Consider the following 24,303-nt stretch of genomic DNA (forward strand, 5'->3'; position numbering starts at 1 on the left):
CGGGAGGAGCTCCGCGCCTGACGTGATGGGCCCCGGCGCGGCCGCCCCCGGGCAGGACCACGCGGGGCGCGGGGCGGGCGGTATCCTCTCCCCCGGCCCCTGCGCCGGACACGGGCCGGCCGCGCGGGCGGCGCTCCCCCCTCGCCGTCTGCGCGCCGCCCCCGGGGGGCGGCGGTGAAGGACCTGCCCGGCGCCCCGCTATTTATTCGCCCCCACGCCCCCTTCCTCCTCCGCCCCGCTCTTTCCCGCGCCGCGGGCGGGCCATGGCTGGCGGCGGGGCGGCCGGCCCGGTGTTCGAGCACTGAGGGCGGACGGAGCCCCCCCCCTCGTCGTCGGGGCGCGGCCGCACCATGTCGGCCGTCGCGTACGTGGACTTCGTAGCGGCGCAGTGCCTGGTCTCCATCTCCAACCGCTCCGCCGTGCCCGAGGCGGCGCGGCTGAAGGTGCCGGGCGAGGGGGAGGCGGCCCGGGAGCTGCGCGACCCCCGCGACGCCTGGAAGGACTACTGCGCCCTGCTGGCCATCGCCAAGAGCCTGCTGGAGCTGAACAAGTACCGGCCGCTGCCCGCCCGCTCCGTCTGCAGTGACAGCGTGGAGAGCCCCGACGAGGACGCGGGCTCCGACAGCGACGCGGCCACCGAGCAGGGCTCCAGCCCGCCCCGCAGCCCCCCGCCGGGGCCGCCCCCCCGCCTGCGCGCCGCCGGGGCCGCCCCTAAGGGGAAGCTGGCGGCCGAGAAGCGGCACAAGTGCCCCTACAGCGGCTGCGGCAAGGTCTACGGCAAGTCTTCCCACCTCAAGGCGCACTACCGGGTGCACACAGGTCAGCGGTAGCGGAGGGAAGGGGGCGGGAGCGAGCGCTTGTCCTCGGATGAACCCGGCCAGCGGCGCGCCCGGCATCCCCGCGCGCCCCCGCCGCGCCGCTCTAGCTTCGGGGCTGGTTCATGTCTCTCTCTCCTTCACGTCCGCACCCCCCCCCCTTTCTTTCCCCCGCTCTCCTCCGCCCCAGCTCTCATCGGCACCCCTCGTCCGGCGGGAGCTGGCGGTCGCCTCGGGCTGGGCCGCGGCATCGCCTCCCGCCGCGCCCTTGCCCGCTGCCCACCTGTGCCGGCAGGGAGCCGGCGGGCAGCGCGGGCCAGGCGGCGGATGCCGGGGAGCGGAGCGAACTTGGCGTGTCGGGCGCGGCTGGGAGGATGGCGGCGGGGGCCGCCGAGTTCGCTCGGGGCGTCGGCGAGGGAAGCACAGGGTCGGCAGGAGTCGGGTTTCCTACCGCTGTAGGCGAACGAGCGCCTGCACCGGGTCAGAACTCGGCACTTATTCCATAAGAGAGGAGAGGGCAGCGCAGTCCTCGCCCGCGCCCCTCTCGTTGCTCCGCCGTCGGAACCCGCGGCCTGAGCCACAGAGCTGGCGATGAGCTCTGCTCGGCCGCGGGGCCATGGCCCCGGAGCAGGGGCTGGCGGGGCCGCCGGCTCGGCTCGGGAGGGGGCGGCGGCGGCGTCTCCCTGAACGTCGGTGAGCCAGCTGCACCTCTGGGGCTTGCGGACACACCCCCCTCCGGCGGGCTAGATGGGCGGACGCGGGAGGCGCGTCGCCAAAAGCCGGTGTCAGGCGCTCGGGCTAGCGGCGGAGCAGAGCATCGGCGGCCGCTCCCTGCACCGCCCCGGCGCTGCCCCGCGCTGCGCCCTCGGCCGCGGGGATTGAGGCGCCGTGCAGCGAGGGCCGACCCCGCTCTTCCCGGCGGCAGCACCTCGCACTATCGCTTATCGCGATCCAGCTTTGACGCGTTCCACAAGGGCTTCATTCATCAAGCCGTGTGCTCCCACTCCCGGCCCTCGCCCGGGCGCCTCGGAGGGTGTGGCAACATGGAAACCTGGAGATAAAGCATATCTGCGGTAGCCTGGCCCCAAGGGGACAGCGGCTGCAGACGTCTCTGTTCGTTTCCTAGTTTTCGTTTTGGTGGGGTTTTTTGTTGTTGTTTTTGTTGTTTGTTTGATTACTTGTTTGTTTTTAGACCTTCAGTGCAAGTGATTGAATAAAACCTTTATAGGTCTGAATTGCTCTTGGGATCATAGTGGAGTACAGAAGGCTGCTTTAAAAGTGTTCTGAATTAAAGGGTTGTATGCAGGAACAGAAAGGAATGAGTCAAAAGAGACATATAGCCAAGACATTTCACGTGCTTCACGTCCATTCTGTCAATGATGGTGTCTTTTGGGTTTTGTCTGGTGGTGGTGGTGGTTGGCAGTATGATGCAGAATAAGTTGATCACCCAAGGAATGTACTGTCAGGCATTGCTGTGGGATTTGATATGGGTTGGGTAGTATAAGACCACATCTGAGTTCCGGCTCAGCTTCTGTTGCTCCAGTTTGCTGTGTGCCTAGGTGTGCGTGCACTGCAGAGGAAATGGCTCGGTGCTGGTTACCTCCTGGTGTCCTGCTGGCAGATCTGCTGGGTGCTTAGCTCAAGAGGCTGGAGAGAAGGGGTCTGGATTAAAGGATATGGCTCAGCAATGAGCTCTAAGGTTAGACTTTCTCTTTGAGCTGGGAAAGAGGATGGCCAGTGGTGACTCTATGCTGGCCTCATGACCAGTGCCGAGGGTTGTTGTGTTACCAGCTCAGAGACTGCAGCTCAGATGACCTTTTGGAGGCTGAATGTAACTGGTGCTCTCCAAAATGTTGTCTCACAAGTGACAAAGAAAATGTTTAGTATCATTTCCATTTACTACCCCATGCTCAAATATCCACCACAATAAGGGAACCAGAACAGATGTTGGCTGAGATAGCATTCTGTGTGATGACATGTAAATTCATGTACAGTACAGCCCACACAGTAGTGTTATAGTAAGTATTGCTGAAGCGGTAAGAGGTTTAGCATGTGCTGCTCACAAGTGGGTAGCCTTAGCTCCAAGCATAAGGTGTTTGACTCAAACACACTGATGTACTGTCGTGGTAGTTCTGTGTGACTAAAATCACTGCAGACATCCAGGAGTAATGAACTCTGAGAGCTTCCTAATGTGAAGTTAATTGTAGCTAACTGAAATGCTAAATTATACTAATAACATTAATTATTTTTATAGATGACAGCAATTCCTTAGCAACAGTGGGATTCAGTGAGACCTCTGGAGTTATTGATAACTGTGTATTGCAGAACATTAATGGGTGCTCCTTAGTACTGTTTTATTTCCTTTTTTTCAAATAATGTCTCTCTCATCTGTCTGCCATTTTTCACCAGGCCAGTAACTAGGTTTCTTGCTGCAGTGTAGCCTTTAGTGGAAGTAGGTGCATAGCCACCAGTAAAAGCTTCCCGGTCTTAAATTTTTAATATTTAATCCCAGTATTTCTGTCTTGGAAAATGGCATAAGGATTTCTGTTCACACACACAAACTTGTGTGTACTCACAGTTCTCTTTATTCATGAATCCTAACAAAGCAAGTTGGGAAGCTCTGGATCCTTCTCTTTCTGTGTAGTTGTTGGGAATCTAAAAAATCACGACTTCATCTTCGGTAGCCTAATGCAAAGCAAGAAACAAAATACGAAATCAAGGTACTAGGATAGACAGCAGAAACTTGATGCTCAGAGGTTAGAGGTCTGTATCTTATTAACCATTCTTTGAACTTGTTCATTCAAAGATTCCATATTTCAGATACTAAAAATGTCTATATAACTGTTTGCTTGAAGTTTGGGCCTTTGATGATAATGCTAGTTCAGTTTCCAGAAGGCCCAAATTAGTCATCCATCAGAAATTCTTTTGAATTGATCTTTACAGAAGAAGATCAGCAGATGGCACTGCACAACTGCTTGTGCAAACAGTCCCCTTGCTTGCACTCTAGGCCTCCTAGGTGAGACCCGAGCCCTGGAAGTGGTACAGAGGACAGGAAAAGGTGAAGGACCCATCTGACCAAGAAAAAGACAAGAAACAGCAGATATACAGAGTTACCTTCAAAATGCATGGAATTTTCTAAATAGGTGGGTTTAGAGGTTTGGTTGTGACGGGTGTTGTGTAGGGTTATTGTTAGCCTCAAAGATGGAGCAGGGGGAGCAGCTTAATAAAGAGGGATGTGCAGGCCAGAGGATTTCCAGGGAAAATGAAGGTATACAAAGAACAAACAAGCAGTCTCAGTCAGGAGGCTTGGCCAGGGCATGCAGGGCAAAGGGCAGGGAGAGAAACTGGCAGGAGAAACAAGCTGTACAAAATTCATGTTTGCTATGATGGTGTGAATATAATCCAGTCAAAGGGCACATGACCGCTGAGACCAGATCTTCTCTGTCCCTCCTTCCTGACCAGGAAGGTACCATAGAAGTAGCTTGTGAGATGCTTCCTCCTACTGGACTTGTAAGTGTTTACTTGCCTGGGGAGCCTGAGGGTTGATGGGAATTTCAGATACACATCAGATGCCCTTAATCAAGAGTTTAGATGCTCAAAACCCAGGTGTGGGAAAAGTTCTCCCTCTTCAGATAGGCTTTTTGGCCAACTGTATCATCATGTAGAGTGGATCCAGACAATGCCAAGAGTTTTGTTATACCAGGCAACTGATGCACTCCTAAGTGCTCTCAGCATTTGGCTCTCACCAGGGCTTGGAAACAGGCTTAGGAGAGGTGTGAACCCAAAGGTTGACGGTCTGCACAGGGAAGTGGAGGAGTATTTCTAGTAGGGAGAAAGAATGGGCACTGCAACAACCTATTTGCTGGTATCCAAATATCATGGTGTTGAACCAGCCCCTGTGTCGGTTTGGTTCGACTGTACTGCTTTGTTATTTGTGTTCTAGATTATCTCACTGAACTGACTGTACAGTTGCTGGTATGTTGACAGTCCTCTGCTCACTGAGATCTTTCTCGGTATTTTTGTTTGCGCATAATCTGAAATTTAGTGTTTTAACACCCTCCTATCCAGCTCATGCCATGTCACTTAGCCAGTTCCTTTAGAATAGGACCCAAGAGTAAAAAGTGGAGCCAACAACACTTTTTTTGTTAAATTCAGATTGCCATGTGAAATACCATGGTGAATGAAAATGCACAAACTGCTGGAGTTCTAATGGGCATGTTTCCAGGTTTGGAGGAACATGATAATCCTGACTGGGAGCCTTGCCAGTTGAGTAGGGTAGGCAGAAATCCTCAAGATTAGATTCAAAGTTGTCTGGTTCCCAGTTGTCTTGTTTTCTGATTTAAAAAAAAAAAAAAAAAAAAAAAAAAAAAAAAAAAAAAAAGATTTTAAGCAGGTGTACATATCACTTGTGGGAAAGTGCTCCAGAAAAATCCATCAATTGCATCAGCGTGACAAAGGTTACATGTAGGACAGAAGCAGTGGGTAGGCATTATCTACAGATGTTGGGGGTTAAGTTTTCCTGTGGAATTTTTCACCCCCATAAGTTGCTAGGAGACTAAACACTGATAGTTAAAGGGTGCTTAACCCGTACAAAAGGAGTGGATCACTTAGTTTAGCAGGAGGGAAAGGCTCCCGGGAGCTGAGGGTGGTGGTTCTTTTCAGCTCTCGGTTTTCCGGGGAGGACGGTCAGGTGACAGGTAGCTGCGTGGATTCCACTGTTAATGGAGGGGTTCGGTCCTGAGAATTCTGTCATCTGTTTGAGTGCCCAGGAATTCGGAGTTTTTCGCCTGCCCTGCTGGATTTTGGGTCAGCCCGGGTCCAGCTGCCGTGGCTTCTCCAGCACTACTCACTTTGCCTGCGGGGACACCGCACCGTTTCCAGCCATCAGTGCCAGAGTTTCCACCGTTTTGGTTTGGTGCTCTTGGATTCCCGAGAGATCAGACTGCCCGGGACTTGTGAGACAAAGCCCCACGGGGTTCTTGGTTCTGTTTTATCATTATTATAATTGCTGTTGTCGTTTGTCTGTCCTGTTGTAGTTACTAGTAAAGGACTGTTATTCCTTTCCCCATAGCTCTGACTGAAAAGGTTTTTTTTTAATCTTCCAAATTATAATAACGTGGAAGGAAGGGATTGGAATTCCCCATTCCTAGAGAGGCCTGCCTCTCCCTAGCAGATACCTGTCTTTCAAACCAAGACACTATAAGAGCACAATTCCTGCTTCCAGGTGGATGTATTGAAACTGCAGCTTTACAGAGTTGTGCACACTGTTTCTGCTGTGGCACTGTGGCCTGTGATAGGCGTCACTGCTCCTCTTAGCCTGTGTTTCTTACAGTGCCAGCTGTTAGGATTGCTGGAGGAACTCCTTTGTTCCTCTTTGTTGGCTGCTGTGTTGTTGTGCACCAAGCTGCTGCTCCTGTGCTTCTGGCCTTGAACAATTTCCAAGCCTGCAGCTGGAAGAGCAGGGAGGGGCCAGTTTAAGATTAAAGGGTCTGAAGGAGTGATGGCAAAGAATACTTCAGACACTGTTCACTTGTGGTAGTGCAGTTCACCATGTGTATTCAGGTTATGATGAATGTGCATAGCCTGAGAGCACTCTATAAATACCTTAAACTTGAGGGAAAAATCTGTTGAAACACTGTCTAATAAATTCAGAGTGAAATATCAAAAGTTTCATTATGTTTCTGGATGCACATAAAATTGGATTACTCCTTTCCCTGTCAAAGTTATTTCCTTTTATTAGGGAAATTTGATTATTCATACAGTACAGGAACTTAAACCCAATGTCCTTTGATCCCAGGTAAGTGCCCTAAGCACCAGACTAGGAGTTGGTCTCTCTCCATTGTTCAATTAATATTCAAGTATTACTGCAAAATGGAGGAAACTCACATGAAGATAAGTCAGGAAAGGAGAAGAGCTAGGAACTTGTGTCACATATTCAAGAACATACTGCTGAGGGCTCTCGTCTCATCTACAAAAGTGTAGATTTAACTCTCTGGTGAGGTTTGGAAAGATCCATCCTCTCCCAAGCAGCTTACCTGGCTCATCTCTCTATTTTTGTGTATGGAGGCACAGTCCCTCAGAGAAAGCCTTTTGTTACAGTCAAGGAGGTTTGTGCTCTCACAGGGAAGCTGAAAGGGCATCCCTTGCATCTGATACTGTGTCACAGTGGGATAACAGCAAGACAATTTTCCTGGAATTTACACTCAGCAGCAGCAGGTTGTAGCAGGTGGTTTTACATCTGGACTTTTGAAAGAGATTCAAAACACCTATGTGTCCAAGCAGCTGCTGAGTGGTTTTAGGAATGTCAGAACATCCTAAATACTTGCCAAAGGCAGCATTTTAATACTTGAACCAACCTGTTGTGTTTAATCCTAAATCCTGGCAGAATAAACCCCTTGCTGGAACCCATCCGTCACCTATCCCATTTGTTTGATCTGTTGTGTGGTTGGATGACCACTGTTTAGGTGTTCCAGAAAGCGTTGGTTGTGAAGGCATATGGTCCCTGACATCCTCACTGCTGATCTCTCTCTGCACCAGTGTCTGTACCTGGTTGCCATGTGTTTTAATTATCTGATTTTGGAGTATCTCAGAAGAGGAAGAAGCTTGCTTGAAAGGCCTCCTCTGTCTGCCCTGAAGATTTATCTTCACCAGAGTATCTTGCATGTGGGCACACAGTCAAAGTCCAATGTCCCACAGGAAATTGTTCATTCAGGGTCTGTGGGGCAAAATGGAGAGAAATGAGAGATACCTGATACAGCAGATATTCTGTTTATTAAAGCCACCATGAACTGCAGCTCCTAACCTCAGTCATCCACACATAAAGCAGCATTTTGTGGTGAGAAGGCAGATGACTAATCAGGATACCACTACTACGTGTATGTATGTTAATGAGTCTGCTGATGCTCACTTTGTATTTTTTTTTTTCCAGAATACCTTTCTGCATAAGACTGCAGTGTGGTAAAATCTGAAATGTCCCAGAGTAGGAAGAAAAAGTTTTTTTGTCTATTCAGAATAACATAAAGTAGACCTGCCTCAACTCATACAAAGTAGCTTGGATACAGAGTTTAAACTTGCACAGAAAGTACAAACTAAGTATTTGTCATAGAGGGAGGGGAGAAGGAACAAGTCAAAAATGGCAGGTGTAGCAAGAGGGCTAAGATTAAAAGGGGCTGCAAGGACCTTTACATCCGTATGTGTTCGAAAGTAAGCCAGGGTTGCAGGAGTTCTTTAGACTGTAGAGAAGACCTGTGAAGCACCACTGTTACCTTATGCTGAAAAGAAACTGTCTCTCACTATGTTTCTGGTGCCACACAGCACAAACAATGGGAGTCTGCAGATGCATCTGTTCTTATTATCTATAAATCAGTTTTTCATTCACTTTTAACTTCTGTAAGCTGCCTTGGATCTTTATGGATAAACTTTTTTTTTTTTTTTTTTTTTTTTTTTTTAATAGAAAATTGTTTTCATCTTGTGTCTGTTGGGTTAGGATCCGGTCATACATTGTTTCAAATTATCATGATGTACCATTGACCTTTCCTTCATCTCCCAATGGAAAATCCCATTGGAGGCATAACTTAAAAAGTCAGCAGCATACAACCACTAAGGGAAACAGTGTATAACAGTATAACAGCATTGTGTGTTGATGTTTTATTCTGCTGTTTCAAACTTTAGCATTGCTAGCCCCAAAACTAAGGGAGAAAGATCATAAGGAAAAGACATGCCTTGCCTGAGCTGACACACAGATCCGTAGCTCCAGCTGGAGGCAGCACTGCAGCTCTCCAGGCCACTGCCTGCCAGCAAGCACATGAGCTGCAAGACTTGTTTTCTCGGAGGATTCTTCCACAGACATGTCTGCTGCTGCAAAAGGAAAGCATGTCCAGTACAGCAGATACAGCCACCAGCTTTGTTGAGTGGATGGTTATCACATGCCCTCAGCCATCTCTGCCTCGCTTTAAGTGCTTCCTGGAGACACAGTCCATGCCTGCCTTGCTTCTATTGGGACTGTCACTGAGGTACCATCTCTTTGGGCTGGTGTCATCCCTTAAAGATTTGTGACCAAGGCAAGCAGTGAATTCTCAGGCTTGGAGGTGACCCCTGACGGCCTGAAAAAGCCTCCCTCCCCTTTGTCTCTGCTCTGAGAAGCATGGAGTTTAATGCATCCAGGTGTCAAGGATTGTACCTACTTCCCTATAGGCACTTCCAAAGTGGCTGTGACAGCTTCTGCAGGTTTGTGTTGCTGAGGTGGTGAAGCCATTCTTCACTACTGTACTTGGGAGCTCTGCGGTGGATGGGGGGCAGTGCTGGTGGTATCCACGTGCGTCCAAGGGCTACCTGTGATCCCTCCTGTGTCCCCATCCTTGCACACAGCAGCTTTGCTGTTGGTAGCAAGGCCTCTCTGCACCGTGCCAAGCTCCCACAGCCCTTGTGTCCTCCCCCAGCTGAGCACAGGGTTGATTCCCTGCAGAGTACAGTACCAAAGGCATAGCAGGTGCGATCCTCCAGCGATCTTGAGCAAGCCCTGCCTTTCCCTAAAGTATTGTGGTTACGCTGTATAACCTTAGAGTGCTTTCCCCTGGCATGTGCAATGGATGTTTGGGGTAGCAGTGGTGTGGAGGTCATGCTGTTCCTGTCATGTATCAGAGGGAATTCCAGAAGCATGGCTTCATTTTATTTTCCCACATGAAACTCCAGGAGGGTGTGGAGGAGGGGCTTGGTTTCTTAAGGGCTGGTTGAGGCCAGATTTTAAACACTACTTTTAGATACTCTGGATACTACCATGCCTAAAATGTAGGTGCTGCTCCCCAAAGACTGGTGCTTGTTATCCAGCCTAGGCGCCTAATCTTCCTGATTACAGCTGGACACTTCTGCAGACTGAAGAGCTGTCCTGAGGTTGATGGCTGGAAATGTGGTTTCCAGGGATTAGGCGGGATGCCTCAGTTGCTCCCACTGCTCTGAGGTGTAAGTGCCTAACACAGAGGCATATACTAGGTGGCTCCACAAGTGCAAGATATATAGCACTCCTCCCACACTTCCAGGGGGAGCAAGAAAGCTGTTCTGCACCTCCCACTGCCACCTGCCTCCAGGAGCTGTGACAGAAACCATGAGATAGATTGCAAAAGGGCAGCACAAGAGAAACACTTGCCTCACATGCCAGGGGCTGGCACTGGGCAAGGTGAATGTTGTGAGGCCTCTGTACAGCTCCCAGTGCTACTCCACTGTGTAGCTGCAGCAGTGGCCTTCATGCACACATGATCCTATATACTTTTTTGATTAATTTGTTTTGTACAGGAGGTGGTTGTTCAGAAGGTCTTCCAACCACGTCTAAAAGCATACATCAGGGAGCCAGGAAATGCATTTATAACAAACAGAATAGCCCTGGCTCACAATGGTTGGCAGCTCTGCCTCCACCAGGCTCAGGCAGGCAGCTGGCTTGACTTCCTCTGCTCCATCCGTCTCCCCTAAGAAGCAGCACGGCCATGAGGCAAAGGAGGCAAGCACAGGGGCAACAGCCACAGGGCTGTGCTGTGACCTATGCAGTCCCACTCATCCAGCTCATCTCCATGGCACACTGCTTGGTCTGGAACAGGGCAGCAGCCTCTTAAGGAGCACAAATAATTAGGAGCCCAAACAGTGAAGTGCTAGTCAGGGAGGCTTACTAGGACTTTCAGGGCTCAGCTTACCTGGCCTGTCCTTATCCTTCTTTGGCCTTTTGGATGCCATCAGTGAGTCCCTCCCTGCAACTCTATCATACTTTCTACAGGTTTTTGTCCTCCTGGCTGCAGGGCTGTTCATTCAAGTCTGTAGCTTTTTCTTTCTGCTGTTGTGTCTGGGGAGAATTCCAGGACCCACTTTGTAAATCACTCATTTTTTGTTGATCTGTGAATGTAAAATGAGCTCACCTGTTGTGCCAAACCTCACATTACCAAGAAATACTGGAGTTGCTGAGTTTCTTTTCAACTCTTCCAAGCTGGAAAACTCCTATAGTTTTTATATTTCATGGTTGATGATAAATAACTCTCTCAGAGCTGCCATTTATATTCCCTTCAAGAAGCTCTGAAGAAAGTAAATTAAGGCATCAAACCTCTAGCAGTGCATGGTGGAAAGCTTTTGTGTGAACTTTAACACCTTCAGTTTCCATCTGTGCTGTGTACTAGGGTGAGCCTTGCTGCTCCCGAGGCACTGTTTGTGTCTGAAGGCAAAGCCCGTGCAACCCACAGAGGTGAAGTGTAGGGATATGGAGCGCTCTTCAATCCTTGCACCCTTGTTTTGTAAAAGCAAAGTTGTAGTGTCATTTAGGTAAAGGTGTTTAGGTTTGTTTTTCATCATTATAGCAAACATTTATTCTGATAGAGTTTCAATAATGAGGTGTTTTTCCTGTCTTCCAATCAGCTGTCTAAGAGAGTGATACGTGCTGGAACAGCTTGGATTTCCAGAGGAAGGGCTGAAAGGGAAGCATGGGATTTCCCTCTGCAGGTGCAGCAGTTTTGCCCTACGTGTTTGCAGCCTGGAGGCTTTACTGTTCTCCCCGATGCCTTCCCACTCACTTCTTCCTGGGCTGGAATCACTTATCCTAGGTGAAGGATTTTTTTTTTTTTCTTTTTTGCATAATTTTGCATCCTTTTTAATCATTACAAATAATTCAGTAGAACGGAAGTGTCAGAGGAATAATTCTGGCATACATTTCCCAAGCTACTGTAGTGACACCAACATGAAAAATATACAGGCACAGGCAGAGTTCATCTGTTGTTTTGACAGTCTTCAGGTCATGTAGGGTTCTCCACTAGAATGTGAGTTTCATGTGTTTGGAGGGGTTTTGGCTTCTACTGGAGGTGAGACTGAAACCTGATGAAGTGAGTTGTCAACAACTCCACAGACACTGGCACCATGGCAGGAAACAAAAGCAGCTTTTTTCACGCAGCAGCATGTTCTCTGGCTCCTCAGCAAAGCTGGCATATGCCAATCTGCATTACCCCTGCCCCCCTAAATCTCTTGTTATCCTTTCTTCCCTACAGGTGAGCGACCATTCCCCTGCACGTGGCCTGACTGCCTTAAAAAGTTCTCCCGCTCTGACGAGCTCACGCGGCACTACCGAACCCACACTGGTGAGAAACAGTTCCGGTGCCCACTCTGCGAGAAGCGGTTCATGCGGAGCGACCACCTGACCAAGCACGCCCGCCGCCACACGGAATTCCACCCCAGCATGATCAAGCGATCTAAAAAGTCCAGCTCCAGCAGCTCCTTGTGAAGGCAGGGCTGGCCCTGGGGGAGAAGCGGGGAAGAGGCAGGCTGTGGCAAGGATGTAGGCTATGGTGCCAGAGCACGAGCATCCGCTGTGGTGCCAGTCACCCTCGCTGTCCAAAAGCACATGTAGCTGGCATTAAAAAAACAAAAGTACTCAGTATCCCCCTCCCCATCTTCCACCTCGTGGCTCTGCCCTGAACACAGTCTGGAACAAGTGGAGTGTGGGGTGAGAGGAGGGAAGGGGCAGCCAGCAAGGAGGCGACCACCTCTTCCAATGTAATGCGTTGATACTGGTGTACATACGTATGACTGGGCGGTCTGGCCTGTGCCACCACAGTAGCATGACCCCAAAGTCTTTGTGATTGCTGTGTCATGAACATGTTTTGTTGAACAGTGTAATGCTGCTTGTATTTAGAGTCTGTTGAGTAAAAACACTTTCCGAGTCACATAAGTAACTCAGATAAAAACTCCATAGCACATTGTAGAAGTGGGTTTACGTCTGTGTATCTTATGCGATCCTGCACTTAAAGAGACTATTAAGAGAAACATTACATATGTTAGCAATAGTATCTGATTGATATACTGAGATAAGGTGAATTTATACTCATTAAGGCCCATTAAAGTAAATAGGTATTTTTAATTTTTCTTTGTATTAACTATACTTTTGAATAGCAGCTGGACTTTTCCAGTAAAAACATGTATGATTCAAGAAGATACTTAAAGCAAAAAAGTCCCCATAAAGAGCTCAGTAATTTTCTGACTGTGTGTGTATTTAGCTCTGTTATTCACTTACCTGGAAAAATACAACTCAGCCTAGATAATGTGGCGGGCGTGTGGGAGCTGAAGCATATGTCTCTTATATGATCCTAAACTTTACTTGTCAGTAATACAGTACTGTACTAAAGAAATGCCACTAACAGTGCTTTATTCTGCTGTGGTTTGTTTCAGTGGGTGCACAAAGCAGCTACCATCTTTACAAACTGCTGCTTTTTAAAAGGCTTCTTCTCTTCCTACACTTGCCTTAAAGATTTATTCTCTTCATACCATGGCCTCACTCCCTTGGAGTCCCAGGGAGTTGTGTGTGTTTATGGAGAGAGTAGACCTTTTCTTAAGAGCACTCTGCTAATGGAAACACCTAAAATTACTGTAAGGAGCACTTTGGAAGGGCTCCTGTATCTCTTGACTGCTCTTTCTCTGGAGTATGGGGGAATACCACAAGCTAATTTGAAATACAGAAGGTATCTTGCAATACTCCTTTATGACATAAGCTTCTCTTAGTACTTTGAACCTGTGTCATGCATGGCACATCAAATGCTGATAAAAGCAATGTTAACTTTTACTTTAAAGCTATTTTTTGATTTTTAAAAGGAGCAGAAAGACCACTGAATGAAAACTTTCAGATGTACTTATTAGTGAATATTTCAATTTTTTTAATGTTAAAAACATGAGATTTAAGAGGTTATCAGTCATATTTTTTTCCCTCCCCAGCTGCATAAAGGGGGAGAATTCTGTTTACATATTATTTTTTTCCCAGAAATTTTCTTGTTTGGTTTTTACCCCTTCTACCAGAAGAGGGGAGGTGCAGCCCTACTACAGAGGCATAGGGCCAAATTAATTTTGTGAGTATTTACACTGAAACCCAAAGTGTTTCCACTGCAGATGAATTTAGGTCATCTTGTAAAATTCTGTACATAAAAGATCTTGTTAGCACACCTGCAATTACAGTATCTTATTGTTTTATCTGATAAAAAGCTTGCTTCCTAGAAACAAACATAAAAAATTAACTCGGAGAGTAGAGTGTTTTCCTCTACAGTTGTATATGGCTTTCAGCATTAGAAATCAGTTTGCATACTGTGTTTTTACCTGTGTAGTTCATGATAGATTTTGTCTATGTAAAGAGAACTTCTTTTAAAGCATTGGGGATATTGAACAGTCTGTGGAATAAAAAGGGATGTGTTTTCTTCAGTGAAAACATCAGGAAACCAAGCACACTTTCTACCTCCGTTTCAGCTTTTTGAAACATTTATGTTAAAAACCAAACTTTGATTTCTTGTATTCAGATTGAGTCATAGATTCTTTGTAATAAAAACTGGTAGCGTTGGTGTTTCTACTGATCTAGAAATACAGAAAGTGTTCTGCTTACCAATACTGTTAATGCTGCCTTGTGGAGTAGGGTCAGACCCATGAGCAGCCTGATGAGATTCAAAGGTGCATCTATGTTCATCTTTGTTCTTCTCTCTGAAGATCAAGCTAGATTTCAAGTCTCTGTCCTGCAGTCTGGATTGTTGCCGTTTTGTGGGACAAATGCAGCACTTTGAAAATTAAAGCCTCGATCCTGTGAAATACAAGAGATCCTCACATCCAGGCAACCACAACTAGAAGCCACAGCTTATAAGCAGCTCCTAAATCAGTATGTAAACGTTTTGGTGACTTAGCTACCAGGATTAACTGATATATGGAAGTAAATGGCCAGCTTTATGGTTTCCATGTTGTGTATTTGAGGTAGAATGCACACTTAAAGAAACGTTCCTGCAAAGTCTGAAATAGGCGGGAGGTATTTTAGTCTGTGGGACAATGGGACATGCAAGGCATGTGTCACCACTGCCAGTGACAAGATGCTGTTTCTAAAAAAAAAACTTCCTAAATGGTAATGCATGCCATATTTCAGCATTGGACAGACAGGATTAATGTGTTTAATTAATCACTAACAGAATGCATTGGGAATTACCAGGTTTGGGGATATCATTGTACTGTTTTATTCTTTTGGTTTGGTTTTTTTTTCTTTCAGTAAAAGCAAACAATGGCTTTAACACCTAAAACAAACTGCAGGTTAGATCCTTGCATCTTGAAGTTAAGTTTCGAATAGTGTTGCAAGTGTTGGAAAAGAAAAGGAAAATCAGGTTCTCTAATACTGTATGTACTTGTACTATTTTGGAAGTACTTAATAGCGCCGAAGTTAGGACAGCTCTTCTCCTTGATTAAGAAAGTCCATTAGTATAGAGAAGTCATGGATGTAAAGATATAGCTATATAACGTACTTCTTTGTGAACATTTTTCATGACTGATATTACAGATCTGTTTTCAGCTTGTCGATGGACTTATGCCAGCATACACCAGACTGGACACGTACTTAAAATGCTGTTCTACAAACCAGTGATCTGTAACACTGTAAAATACCAACTCCCAACAATTTAATCAGTTTTATTTTTGTACAGTATTCGTATTCTTTATAAGTTATTTTGCTGTCCTGTTTTGTAAATCACATGAAATTGTAAAAAAAAGAAAAGAAAAAAAAAAAAAAAAAGTAGGTATAGATGTTTTTGTACATATGTGTATATATATTGTCCAAATAAAGAAAAATGGAATAAAAAACCCAAAAGATGTTTTGAGTGACTGGAGTTATGTAAGTGGTCATGTAAGCCAGCCTGAATGACTACAAAAAAAATACTGCTCATTATGAAATCTATGGTTTGAGCAGTGTGTGAACCAGCTTCAAAGGTCTTAGTGGTGCTAGTCATCATTTGGCTTCGGTTGTTTTTCTCATCTTTTCCGGGATGTTTTCCCAGTCATTCCTTCTACCAATACAGCAGGGAGACAGAGACACAACTAGTACTCAGGAAAAAGTGTCCCACCACCTCCATGCTCAAGCTCCCAAGAAGTCTGTCTCCCAATGCTCCATGGCTTTTGAGCTGAGAGTGGGGCTCTCCCTCACACCTGTGCAGCTGCTCAGTGAGCAAATGATGCTTCAGCCTGTGCAGCCACACTGCTGCCTTGAGCTTTCCATAGCTTTGGAGGGTTCACTGGTGTATGGAGATAAAAAGCATCTGCTTGGCCTCTGAAAGATGGAAAAGCAAAGCACCCTGTGCCAACAAGCTCCCTGACATGCATGGTCATTGGCATCACAGTTACTGAAAGCAACTACTTACAGGAGCTAACTTAACCTGGTACATGGGCTTGGTGCTAGGGTATGACTGCAAGATGAGCCCTGGACTCAAGGGAACGTGTAACCTTCTAGCAGTGCAGGCAAGGACAAATGGCTTGAAGATTGCCATCTGCAGCTGGAACAAAACTTTTAAGTAGCTTCCAGATTTGACTTGATGCTGAGTTAAGAGTTTTCTCATGTTGGATGGCTAAAGAACAGATTAAAAACAAAACAAAACAAAGAAAACAACAAACAAACAAACACCCTAAAAGCATCATGTTTTCTTTTTTTCAGCTTGTCATTGATTTTATGAATAAGGGACACAGGACTGTGGCACTGGCCTCACTCCCTTGCAATCCCATTATAAAAGACTTTCCACAAATTTACCATTCATCTTAAACCTTTTAAGGTTTTAGTGCTGTAATTTGAACAGCTACCAAATTCTGCCAACTATAGAGAAGGCCCTAGAAGGATGTTTCCTACCACTGAGATGTAGTATATTGTACAGAGCGTATTTGCCAGGAGTGATATAAATTCTGACTAAGAATGGGTATGTCATGCAAAGACTTGGGTGCACCACAGAGGTGCTAGCAGTAGTGGCACGGCGAAGTGTGACCCTGAACACAGATCTGCTGATTCTGAGAGCACAATTTCAACAAGGTTGTAAGGGTTTCCTGTACTGGAATTTTTCCTCTCTGCCAAGGAAAAAAGAAAGGAAACATGCCACAAAATGTCCTAAAAGTCTAGTTAAATGCCTGCAGAATGGTTCAGAAAGCCACATACAAGAAAGGCTGGCTTTCTGAATTTGCCAGCTGGGTGACCTGGATAATTTTGATCTCCTTGAGAGTCTGTAACAATGTTGCCCAGTTCTCCTCCAGAGCTAGTCTGTGAGGTTTCATTTATGCATCAGAGCTCTGTAACAAGCACTACTTTTTCAATGACTTTGGTTTGGAAAATTTGAACTCACACTGCTCAGCCACATTGGAAAAATTTCTTCAGCAGTAACTTAATGCAAATGCCCAGTTGTCAGACTCGAGTACTCTTAGGGGACTCCCTTAAAGCAGAAGAAGCTTTCCCAATCGCAAGAATTTTTCAGCTACCATGCTTTCACTGCCATGGTAAGAAACTCTCTGACCCCTAAAAGACATTCTCAAAAATTTCCACAGGTATTGTGGAAATCTTCCCATTTCAAAAAGACTGCCACCAGTTCTAATCCTTAACAGACATTTATTTAATGCACAGTATTTTTCTGGCTCATCCATGGCTTTAGGGGTGAGCTAAAGTCCCTATTGCTTTCAGCTTGTATTTTTGAAATTGCTACAACTGTTGCTGTATTTTTACTGGCTTGTGACCCTCAACTGATAATTGATGAACATCCTATCACTTTACATATCAAACCCCATCAGTCTCTGTTTCATACTGGCTACTGCCTCTTGGGCCACATAATGCCTGTGTGTCTGCCCTGTGAAACACAAGATGCAAAGGAAATGGAAGGTGTAAAATCACAGCACAAGGAGAACCACTGAGTACATAAGGGCAGTCCATCATTACAAGATCCAAAAGCACCCTCTAGGAATTCAGAACGCATGGAGAGAGAAACCAAAGAACACAGACAATATCATAGTCATTCCAACACTGTGCTAAAAAGGTCCACAGAAAAGTCTTGGACTTTCTCAATGGCTTTTTCTTTCTCTTCTGGCTAATGGGCAGGGACCACAAAGACAGCAGCAGAAGTTTCAGAAGACACAGAAGTAAGGTATATTAGAGCTTTCCACATACAGCAGTGCAGGCTCTTCTGCTGATAATGACTAGTTTGGTGGCCTTGAACAGTGTTTCCAAGCAGAAAGAACATTTTGAGGGTCTATGAAAAGCCATGCATAACTGCTCCATCAAAAAATACAAGGAAAAACCGCTGTTTTATTATAGCCTGTGCAATGCTGTTGGCAAATCACTGCCTCTGCTTTCCTACATTGCGTGAAATGAGCCAGGCCTTATCTAGAACCTAAACTACAATTCTCTTACTTTAAATAAGCTATGTTTCTTAGGGGTATCATTTTTAAACAAACACTTCAAGGGGGACAGCCTTACTGTAAATTTATTCAAACTGAAATAAAGGACTCTCCCCAATATAACCTAATGCAATGATTTTTCATTAACATACTGATTTCTGACATATTAATGCTTAGGGAATTGAATGCACACTGGAACTGTATGACTTTAAATATGTTAGCACAAAGCCAGTATTTTATACAGCTAAGTGTATTTTAAATACTACCGAAATTCTGACCAGGGAAGTTCTTTGTGGACGGTACAGTTCAGTTCAGAAACAAACCTAAAGCAGAATCAGATGCCTCAGCTGCTGGGGCCCACAGAAAACTGTAAAATCAGTGGCTTTTCATCTGAACAATCCTTTAAGCATCACTGCAGGAGGACAGTGTGAGGCTGGAACTCTCGGTAGTATCTGAGAAACCCTTTGCACTCCTTGTACTGATCATCTGTTTTGTATTTATGCTGTGTAATTCCTCAGGAAAATGAACAAGAAAACCAACAAAACAAGTAAAAAACCTGCAAAAAAACCCAAACCACCAAACCAACCAACCAACCAAAAAACCCACAAAACCCAACCATCCAAAAAAAACTTTATTGCCCATGAAAAACCTATTACATGATCCAAACTGAGGAAAACCACTGTTAATGGATTGCTGTTAAGTTCAAGCTGTGTTATGTTCACAGCCCACAGCTGTGGTTATAAATTGGGAAGAGTGAATTGGACACTCTTCCCCTTTAAATTACATGATCCATATTCACTTTGAACCATCTATGTTACATGTTACCTGTGCACTCTGCTGCTCGCTGTTCTTTTCCATGGCTCCTTGATATCTTCTGCCACCATCTTCTGAGTTATCATTCCTTCTCTGTCTTGCTGCAAAATCGGCTTTGTCCAGTACTATGCATGGTTTCTTATCCCCAAAGAAGTGAAGTCTGTCATTCCTTTCCAGCTAACTTGCCGTGTTCTCATCACCATGCTTTCCAGAGGTCAGTCTGTGAGCAGGTGACTTGCTCTTCTATGAATACACAACAAGCAAAGATATTTGCAAAGATCTCTGTAGCAGGATTTTTGGAGACAGACACAGAGAGGCCTGACAATGCTGGGAAAGTTCTGTTGTTTTAGCACTGTCAAGGACATTGAGCCTAAGAACCAGGACACTGAGCCTGAGAACCACTTTTTTCCCTCATCAAAGTGTAAACAGGTAACGGCAAAGGAATGCTTATGCAGATAACACCAGCCAATAGCTAGGAGTAAAATGCCGTGTGAACAGCTTGTGCACAAGAATGATATATGTATAAGAGAACCCTGTGTACCCTCAATAAATGGAGCATTCACCACTTCTGTGAAGCAGGTGTTTGACTCTGGCTGTTCCTCGTGTTTTTGTTTTGTTTTTCTTTCTTTTGAAAAATCACCTTCAGATCTCATTTAGCTCTGGGTGCAGAAATGGCAGATGTAATGTCTTGTTTTGAGACCAACATACACTCGTGTGGTGGGTTAATCCTGGGCAGCAGCTCAGGGCCACACAGCCACCCTCCCCCCATGGGATAGGTCACAGAATCAGAATGGTTAAAGTGAGAAAAGTTCTGGGTTGAGATAAAATGTTTAATTTGGAAAGCAAAAGCTGTGTGCACAAGCAAGGCAAAACAAGGAAGTCATCCATTATTTTCCATCAACAGGCAGGTGTTCAGCTATTCCTCCAGCAAAGCAGGGCTCTACCGCACACAGGTGTTACTTCAGAAGACAAAACTCTGAACACCCCTTCTTCCCCTGTCTTTTACTGCTGAGGACAATGTCATACAGCAAGACACTGCCTTTTGGTCAGTTGTCCCACCAGCTTCTTATAGACTTATAGAGCTGTCCCGTCCCAGCTTCTTAGAGACTTCTTGTGCTCCTAGGGCAGTGTAAGAAACAGAAGAGGCATCAGTGCAGTGCAAAGCACTGCCCAGCAGTAACAAAAACATCCTTATGTAACCAACAGTGTTCTGGTCACAAAACCCAAAACATAACCCCGTACAAACTTCTATGAAGAAAATTGTGCCAGCCAAAACCAGTACAACTGTCAAACCCCCACATTGGCTGAGTGGGGGTAACATATCAACAGAGGAAAGGCTGGACAATTGAGGAATTACTTCCAAGAGTAACTGGGGAGCAAATTAATGGAGAAAAGATGGAGGAATTTGGCAGAAAGCATAAAGATGGGAATTGGTGTCAGAGGATTACACCACTCAGAAAGAGCTGAGCTACATGAGAGGTTCGTAGGTAGGCTGCTGTAGTGCTGTTTATCACTTCTGTTACTTCTGCCTCTACTGCTACTACTGACCTTTACTCTTCCATGCTTTCCTTGATGGCTTTCCACACTGGTAGAGTCAAGCCTGAAAAGCTTTCACTGGCTAAAAAAGATTATCTGCTTTCTGCACTTACCTCCCCCTCCCTATTAATTCAGCCTTGTCAATGGCTGAAGTCAGACCAAAGTAAAATGAGGCTATAGCAACTACTAGATCAGCCCCTCCTACAAAAATTGCCCTTCACCCAAACTATTGGCATATGCAAAGGACACTGGATCAATGAGCTCATCAATGAGCATGGTTTTTGGCAAGACTAGTCTGGATGCAATAGTACAGAGAAACAGTCATGGGATTTTCAGATGTTTAGGCAGAAACATTAGGCAGAAAGAATTTTTTCTTGGAGCAGAGGGGGATTGAACTCCCTTCCACATATCCTCTCACAAATTATAGTGTACTGAATTGTGGTTTTATTCCTAATTAGTAAGGTATGGGGGAAAAAATGCTTCCAGAAAAAGAAAAGTAATTTTGGACACTGTGTTTCAGTGAGTCAGAAGTAAAGAAAGCAATTCTGGCTCAGTTATTTACAGAGAAGTTAAAGTGCCAAGGTTCCCCCCTCCCCTGCTTCCCATGATGTAGCTCTTCTGTCAGACACCTCCCATCAGACACTGTGCCTGTCCTGGTTTAGGAATGGTACTCCCCAATTCTTGCCCCTACAAGACTCTCCAAACCAGAAACCACTCTCTTGCTCCATTTTCCCTCCCCCTGCAGTGTTCTGGAGGGAACTGGAGGCACAAAAGACAAAGCTCATGGGCTGAGAGAGTTAAGAACTATTTACTGCACACAGCAATGAGATATGAAAGTGAACAGTATTAGCAACAATACTAACGACAGAGGGTAAAGAAACCATTCACATGAAGAAACCTGCCAATAATAGAAAATTTTCAAGAATACTTATAAAAACAAATTCTTTCAATACAGTGGACAGACAGATATGCCTGTAACCTCACTTATGTTAAAGATACTCTGATGACCAAATTAACTCTGGATCACAGCCTGAGTTTCCACACTTTTATATCTTCTGTTCAGTACTTGTGTTGGGATTCTAATAATCATAGAAATTACTCCAGGAACCCATTTCACAATCAGAAAATTCCACTGACCAAGACTGGCCTGCAGTAACAGGATGTGTGGTTCTCCACAGCACTGAAGGCTCATCTGTCTACTTAAAAGAACAACTACAATGCTTACCCTTTAAAACCTAAAACCTTCCAGATTCCAGCTCGTATTTTGCGTGTGTTATTTTATTTCAAATACATGAATATCAAAGCCTGACTTACCAGTTTCACAAGAAAAGTTCATTGCCAGGATGCTGTTAAGAAAAACACCCACTCAAAGCAGACATTGAATTGTTGAATTTTACTTATTTAATAGTTAACTTAATAATCAGGACTTTATTTTAGGTGTTCAACACTCTGTTGTAACCTGCATTTCCATAACTGCTTAACAGTTATGGCCAACACTACATTAAAAATTTTTATGGCTTTCTGTTGAAAAGCAATTGACTGTACAATCACTCCAATGCAGCTGACCCCTTGTAAAATCCTCCTGTCAAATCTGCAGCACTATTTTCTGTATCACCATGTATCAACTGTATCAAGCTTTACTTAGAAAAATAAACACACAAGAAGTTACATATTGCTTAGTTTTACTTCTGCAAGCTCATTAGCTCACTGTTTCAGGAAGACCAGGAATTCTGTTAGTCTCCTTGCTAACAGACTTGCTAGAAAAACTACAAAATGAAATGTTATTATATTTATTTATTAATTTTGAGAGAAAATATTTACTCAACAATAATATATTAATAGAATAATATTATTTATATTAATTTCAGGTTTATTTTTACAAAACAAACCATTACAAACCATTTTTTTTCTACAGATCACCTGAATTATTTTCAAAAAATAGCAGTTCAATAGGGAAATGGGATAACATCCGTATCTGTGATAAAGTAAAATTATTTATCAAAAGCAAATTCCAATTTTTGGAAAAAAAATTCAACCTCTAAAAAACTACAGTCACAGAATAAGTCCAGGATAATATAGAAAAATTACTTGCACTTCTGATGCTGCATTAACTAACAGAATAGAAAAAAAGAAGAAAAAAATAGTTTAAACCTACTATTGAGAAAAGTAGGTTATTTGGAGAAAGTGACCACTATGAAAGACTTGAAAAAAAAGAAAATCATGCATTTCAAATCTGTCAAACATTTGTGTAAGTTTTAAGAACCAAAGTTCTCAATTATCAATTCTTTGAGGGTTTTCCTCTTTTGACAGTTGCTATATTCTTGAAAGCCAGATGTTTCAAGAAAGATGTATAAAATACTTCTGTAGAACTATGCATCTATAGCTATATAGCACTATTCATTCATCCTTGTAAGCCGCCGATGCCGTCTCTTGATGCGTTTCAAGTTCCATTTGTGTGTCTCCAGCATAAAAGTTCCATTGTAGACAAGCAGCACAGTCACCTTCTCATGGTAACTGAGATTCTGGAGGAGCTGGTGAAAAACACAGAAACCAAAGTCAAAATAGCTAGATGTTCCCTATTATCTAAGAAAGCTGAATAAGATCTATGAAAAGCCTTAGATCTCAAAAATATCACTATACTAGGATTACAAACTGACAAATGAAGTGTATTTGTTCCCAGAAACCCCCTCGAAGGTACCCCTTCTTCAGCCAATTTCCATGCACTGCTATTCTTATTAGAAGAAAATCTTCATATCTAATCTGTACCTTCTTGCTGCCATTGATCTCATTGCTTTTTTTGCTGTATCCAGAGAATAACTCCACTCCTCTGTGGGCACAGAATAACGTTTTTCCCTTTTTTCCCCAGGGCAGGACAGGAGATAGTAATTGTATTCAAGTAAATCTGTGTCCTTCTTTTAGCCTTGTGCTCCTTTGAGCTAAGCAATTTCTATTAGTGGAAACTCAAAACAATCAAAATTACTTAGAAGTTGCACTGCTACCTTCTAGAGTAATTCCAGCCCCTGTACTGTACTTTTCTGAAGTGTAACAAACAAAGCTGGATACTTATTGTAATCCAAACCTTGCCAAACGCAAGCCCAGCAAAGCCCATCAAAGATGTCATGCAAACTGCGTACTACAAGCAGTGCTCAGGGTGACATTGAACAATTTACCCGCAACTGATGCTCAACTTGTCACTTCCCTCTCCCCAGTCATTTAGGCATTTATGCCTTATATCATTTTATGTTTGTCTGTACTGAAATTAATCCTGTTTTCAATATAAGTTACCTAACTTAAGATTATTTAGAATTCTAATCTTGCTTTCCCATGAAAAAAGGATTAGCTTTCAACATGGTGATTATCTGTATGCTTAATAAACGTAATCTGTTTCATCACAGATTTGTATTAAAAATCCTAATTTTCAAACCCACTTCTAAGAACAGTCAGTTCATCTATTTATTATAACAGTGAATCGCTACTATTCAAAATACAATATCCCTAATCAACTTTATCGCATATTAATTTATATCCCCACCCTTTGCAGCTTGCTTAAAAATACAACCGGGGGGGTGTCAACATACTGAAAAAAAGAGTCGCTGTTCTTCCTGTATCCACTGGGTATACACATGGAACTTGGCTTAATATAACAAACTGTCACGTTTTCTTGTAGGTGATTACCTACTTGCTCTCTAGTAAGTGGTGACGTATAACATAGGCTTAGGACCTGCAGGTTCCTCTAAAAGTACACGAACAGCAGAGTCCGGCCTTCTCAGCCTGCCCTTTGCAGCCTTTTAATCATCCTCTAATGCAGCCCACACAAACTAAACCAATCAACTAAATCAACTAAGCCTTTACACAATGTGCTCTCTCACTAAGTTTTCTCGTGACAGGCCATTGTAACTTGCCATGTCACCTGCTTGTAGGGGGAAGAGGGAAGGAGGCATAAAGAATTATCTTTAGCCACCTCTTT

At 44.5% G+C, this 24,303-nt stretch overlaps 2 protein-coding genes and 1 long non-coding RNA gene across 3 annotated transcripts in view; 1 reads left to right on the plus strand and 2 right to left on the minus strand.

The window, feature by feature from the left end:
• Positions 1–200: 200 nt before the first annotated feature.
• KLF9 (KLF transcription factor 9) lies at positions 201–14,243 on the plus strand. Its single transcript, XM_040090127.2, has 2 exons — positions 201–819; positions 11,828–14,243. The coding sequence occupies exons 1-2, from the start codon at positions 351–353 to the stop codon at positions 12,058–12,060; spliced, it is 702 nt and encodes a 233-aa protein (XP_039946061.1). The 5' UTR covers positions 201–350; the 3' UTR covers positions 12,061–14,243.
• Positions 8,375–19,113, minus strand: LOC120765365 (uncharacterized). Its single transcript, XR_005704413.2, has 3 exons — positions 18,813–19,113; positions 14,200–14,391; positions 8,375–8,672 (listed from the first exon to the last, which is right to left on the minus strand). It is a non-coding gene; the product is annotated as an uncharacterized LOC120765365 (long non-coding RNA).
• A 2,126-nt stretch (positions 19,114–21,239) lies between these two features.
• Positions 21,240–24,303, minus strand: part of SMC5 (structural maintenance of chromosomes 5) — a 44,007-nt gene continuing 40,943 nt past the window's right edge. The window contains exon 24 of the mRNA XM_040090456.2: positions 21,240–22,867. Within this exon, the coding sequence (XP_039946390.1) occupies positions 22,730–22,867 (138 nt within the window). The 3' untranslated portion in view covers positions 21,240–22,729. The remainder of the gene's footprint in view (positions 22,868–24,303) is intronic.

This window comes from Hirundo rustica, chromosome Z (assembly GCF_015227805.2).
Source record: "Hirundo rustica isolate bHirRus1 chromosome Z, bHirRus1.pri.v3, whole genome shotgun sequence".
NCBI lineage: Eukaryota > Metazoa > Chordata > Aves > Passeriformes > Hirundinidae > Hirundo > Hirundo rustica.

Coding starts and splice junctions, on each gene's coding strand:
- KLF9 (XM_040090127.2), top strand. CDS start 351: ATGTCGGCCGTCGCGTACGTGGACTTCGTAGCGGCGCAGTGCCTGGTC. Junction 820..11,827: donor GCACTACCGGGTGCACACAG/GTCAGCGGTAGC, acceptor TCTTCCCTACAG/GTGAGCGACCATTCCCCTGC.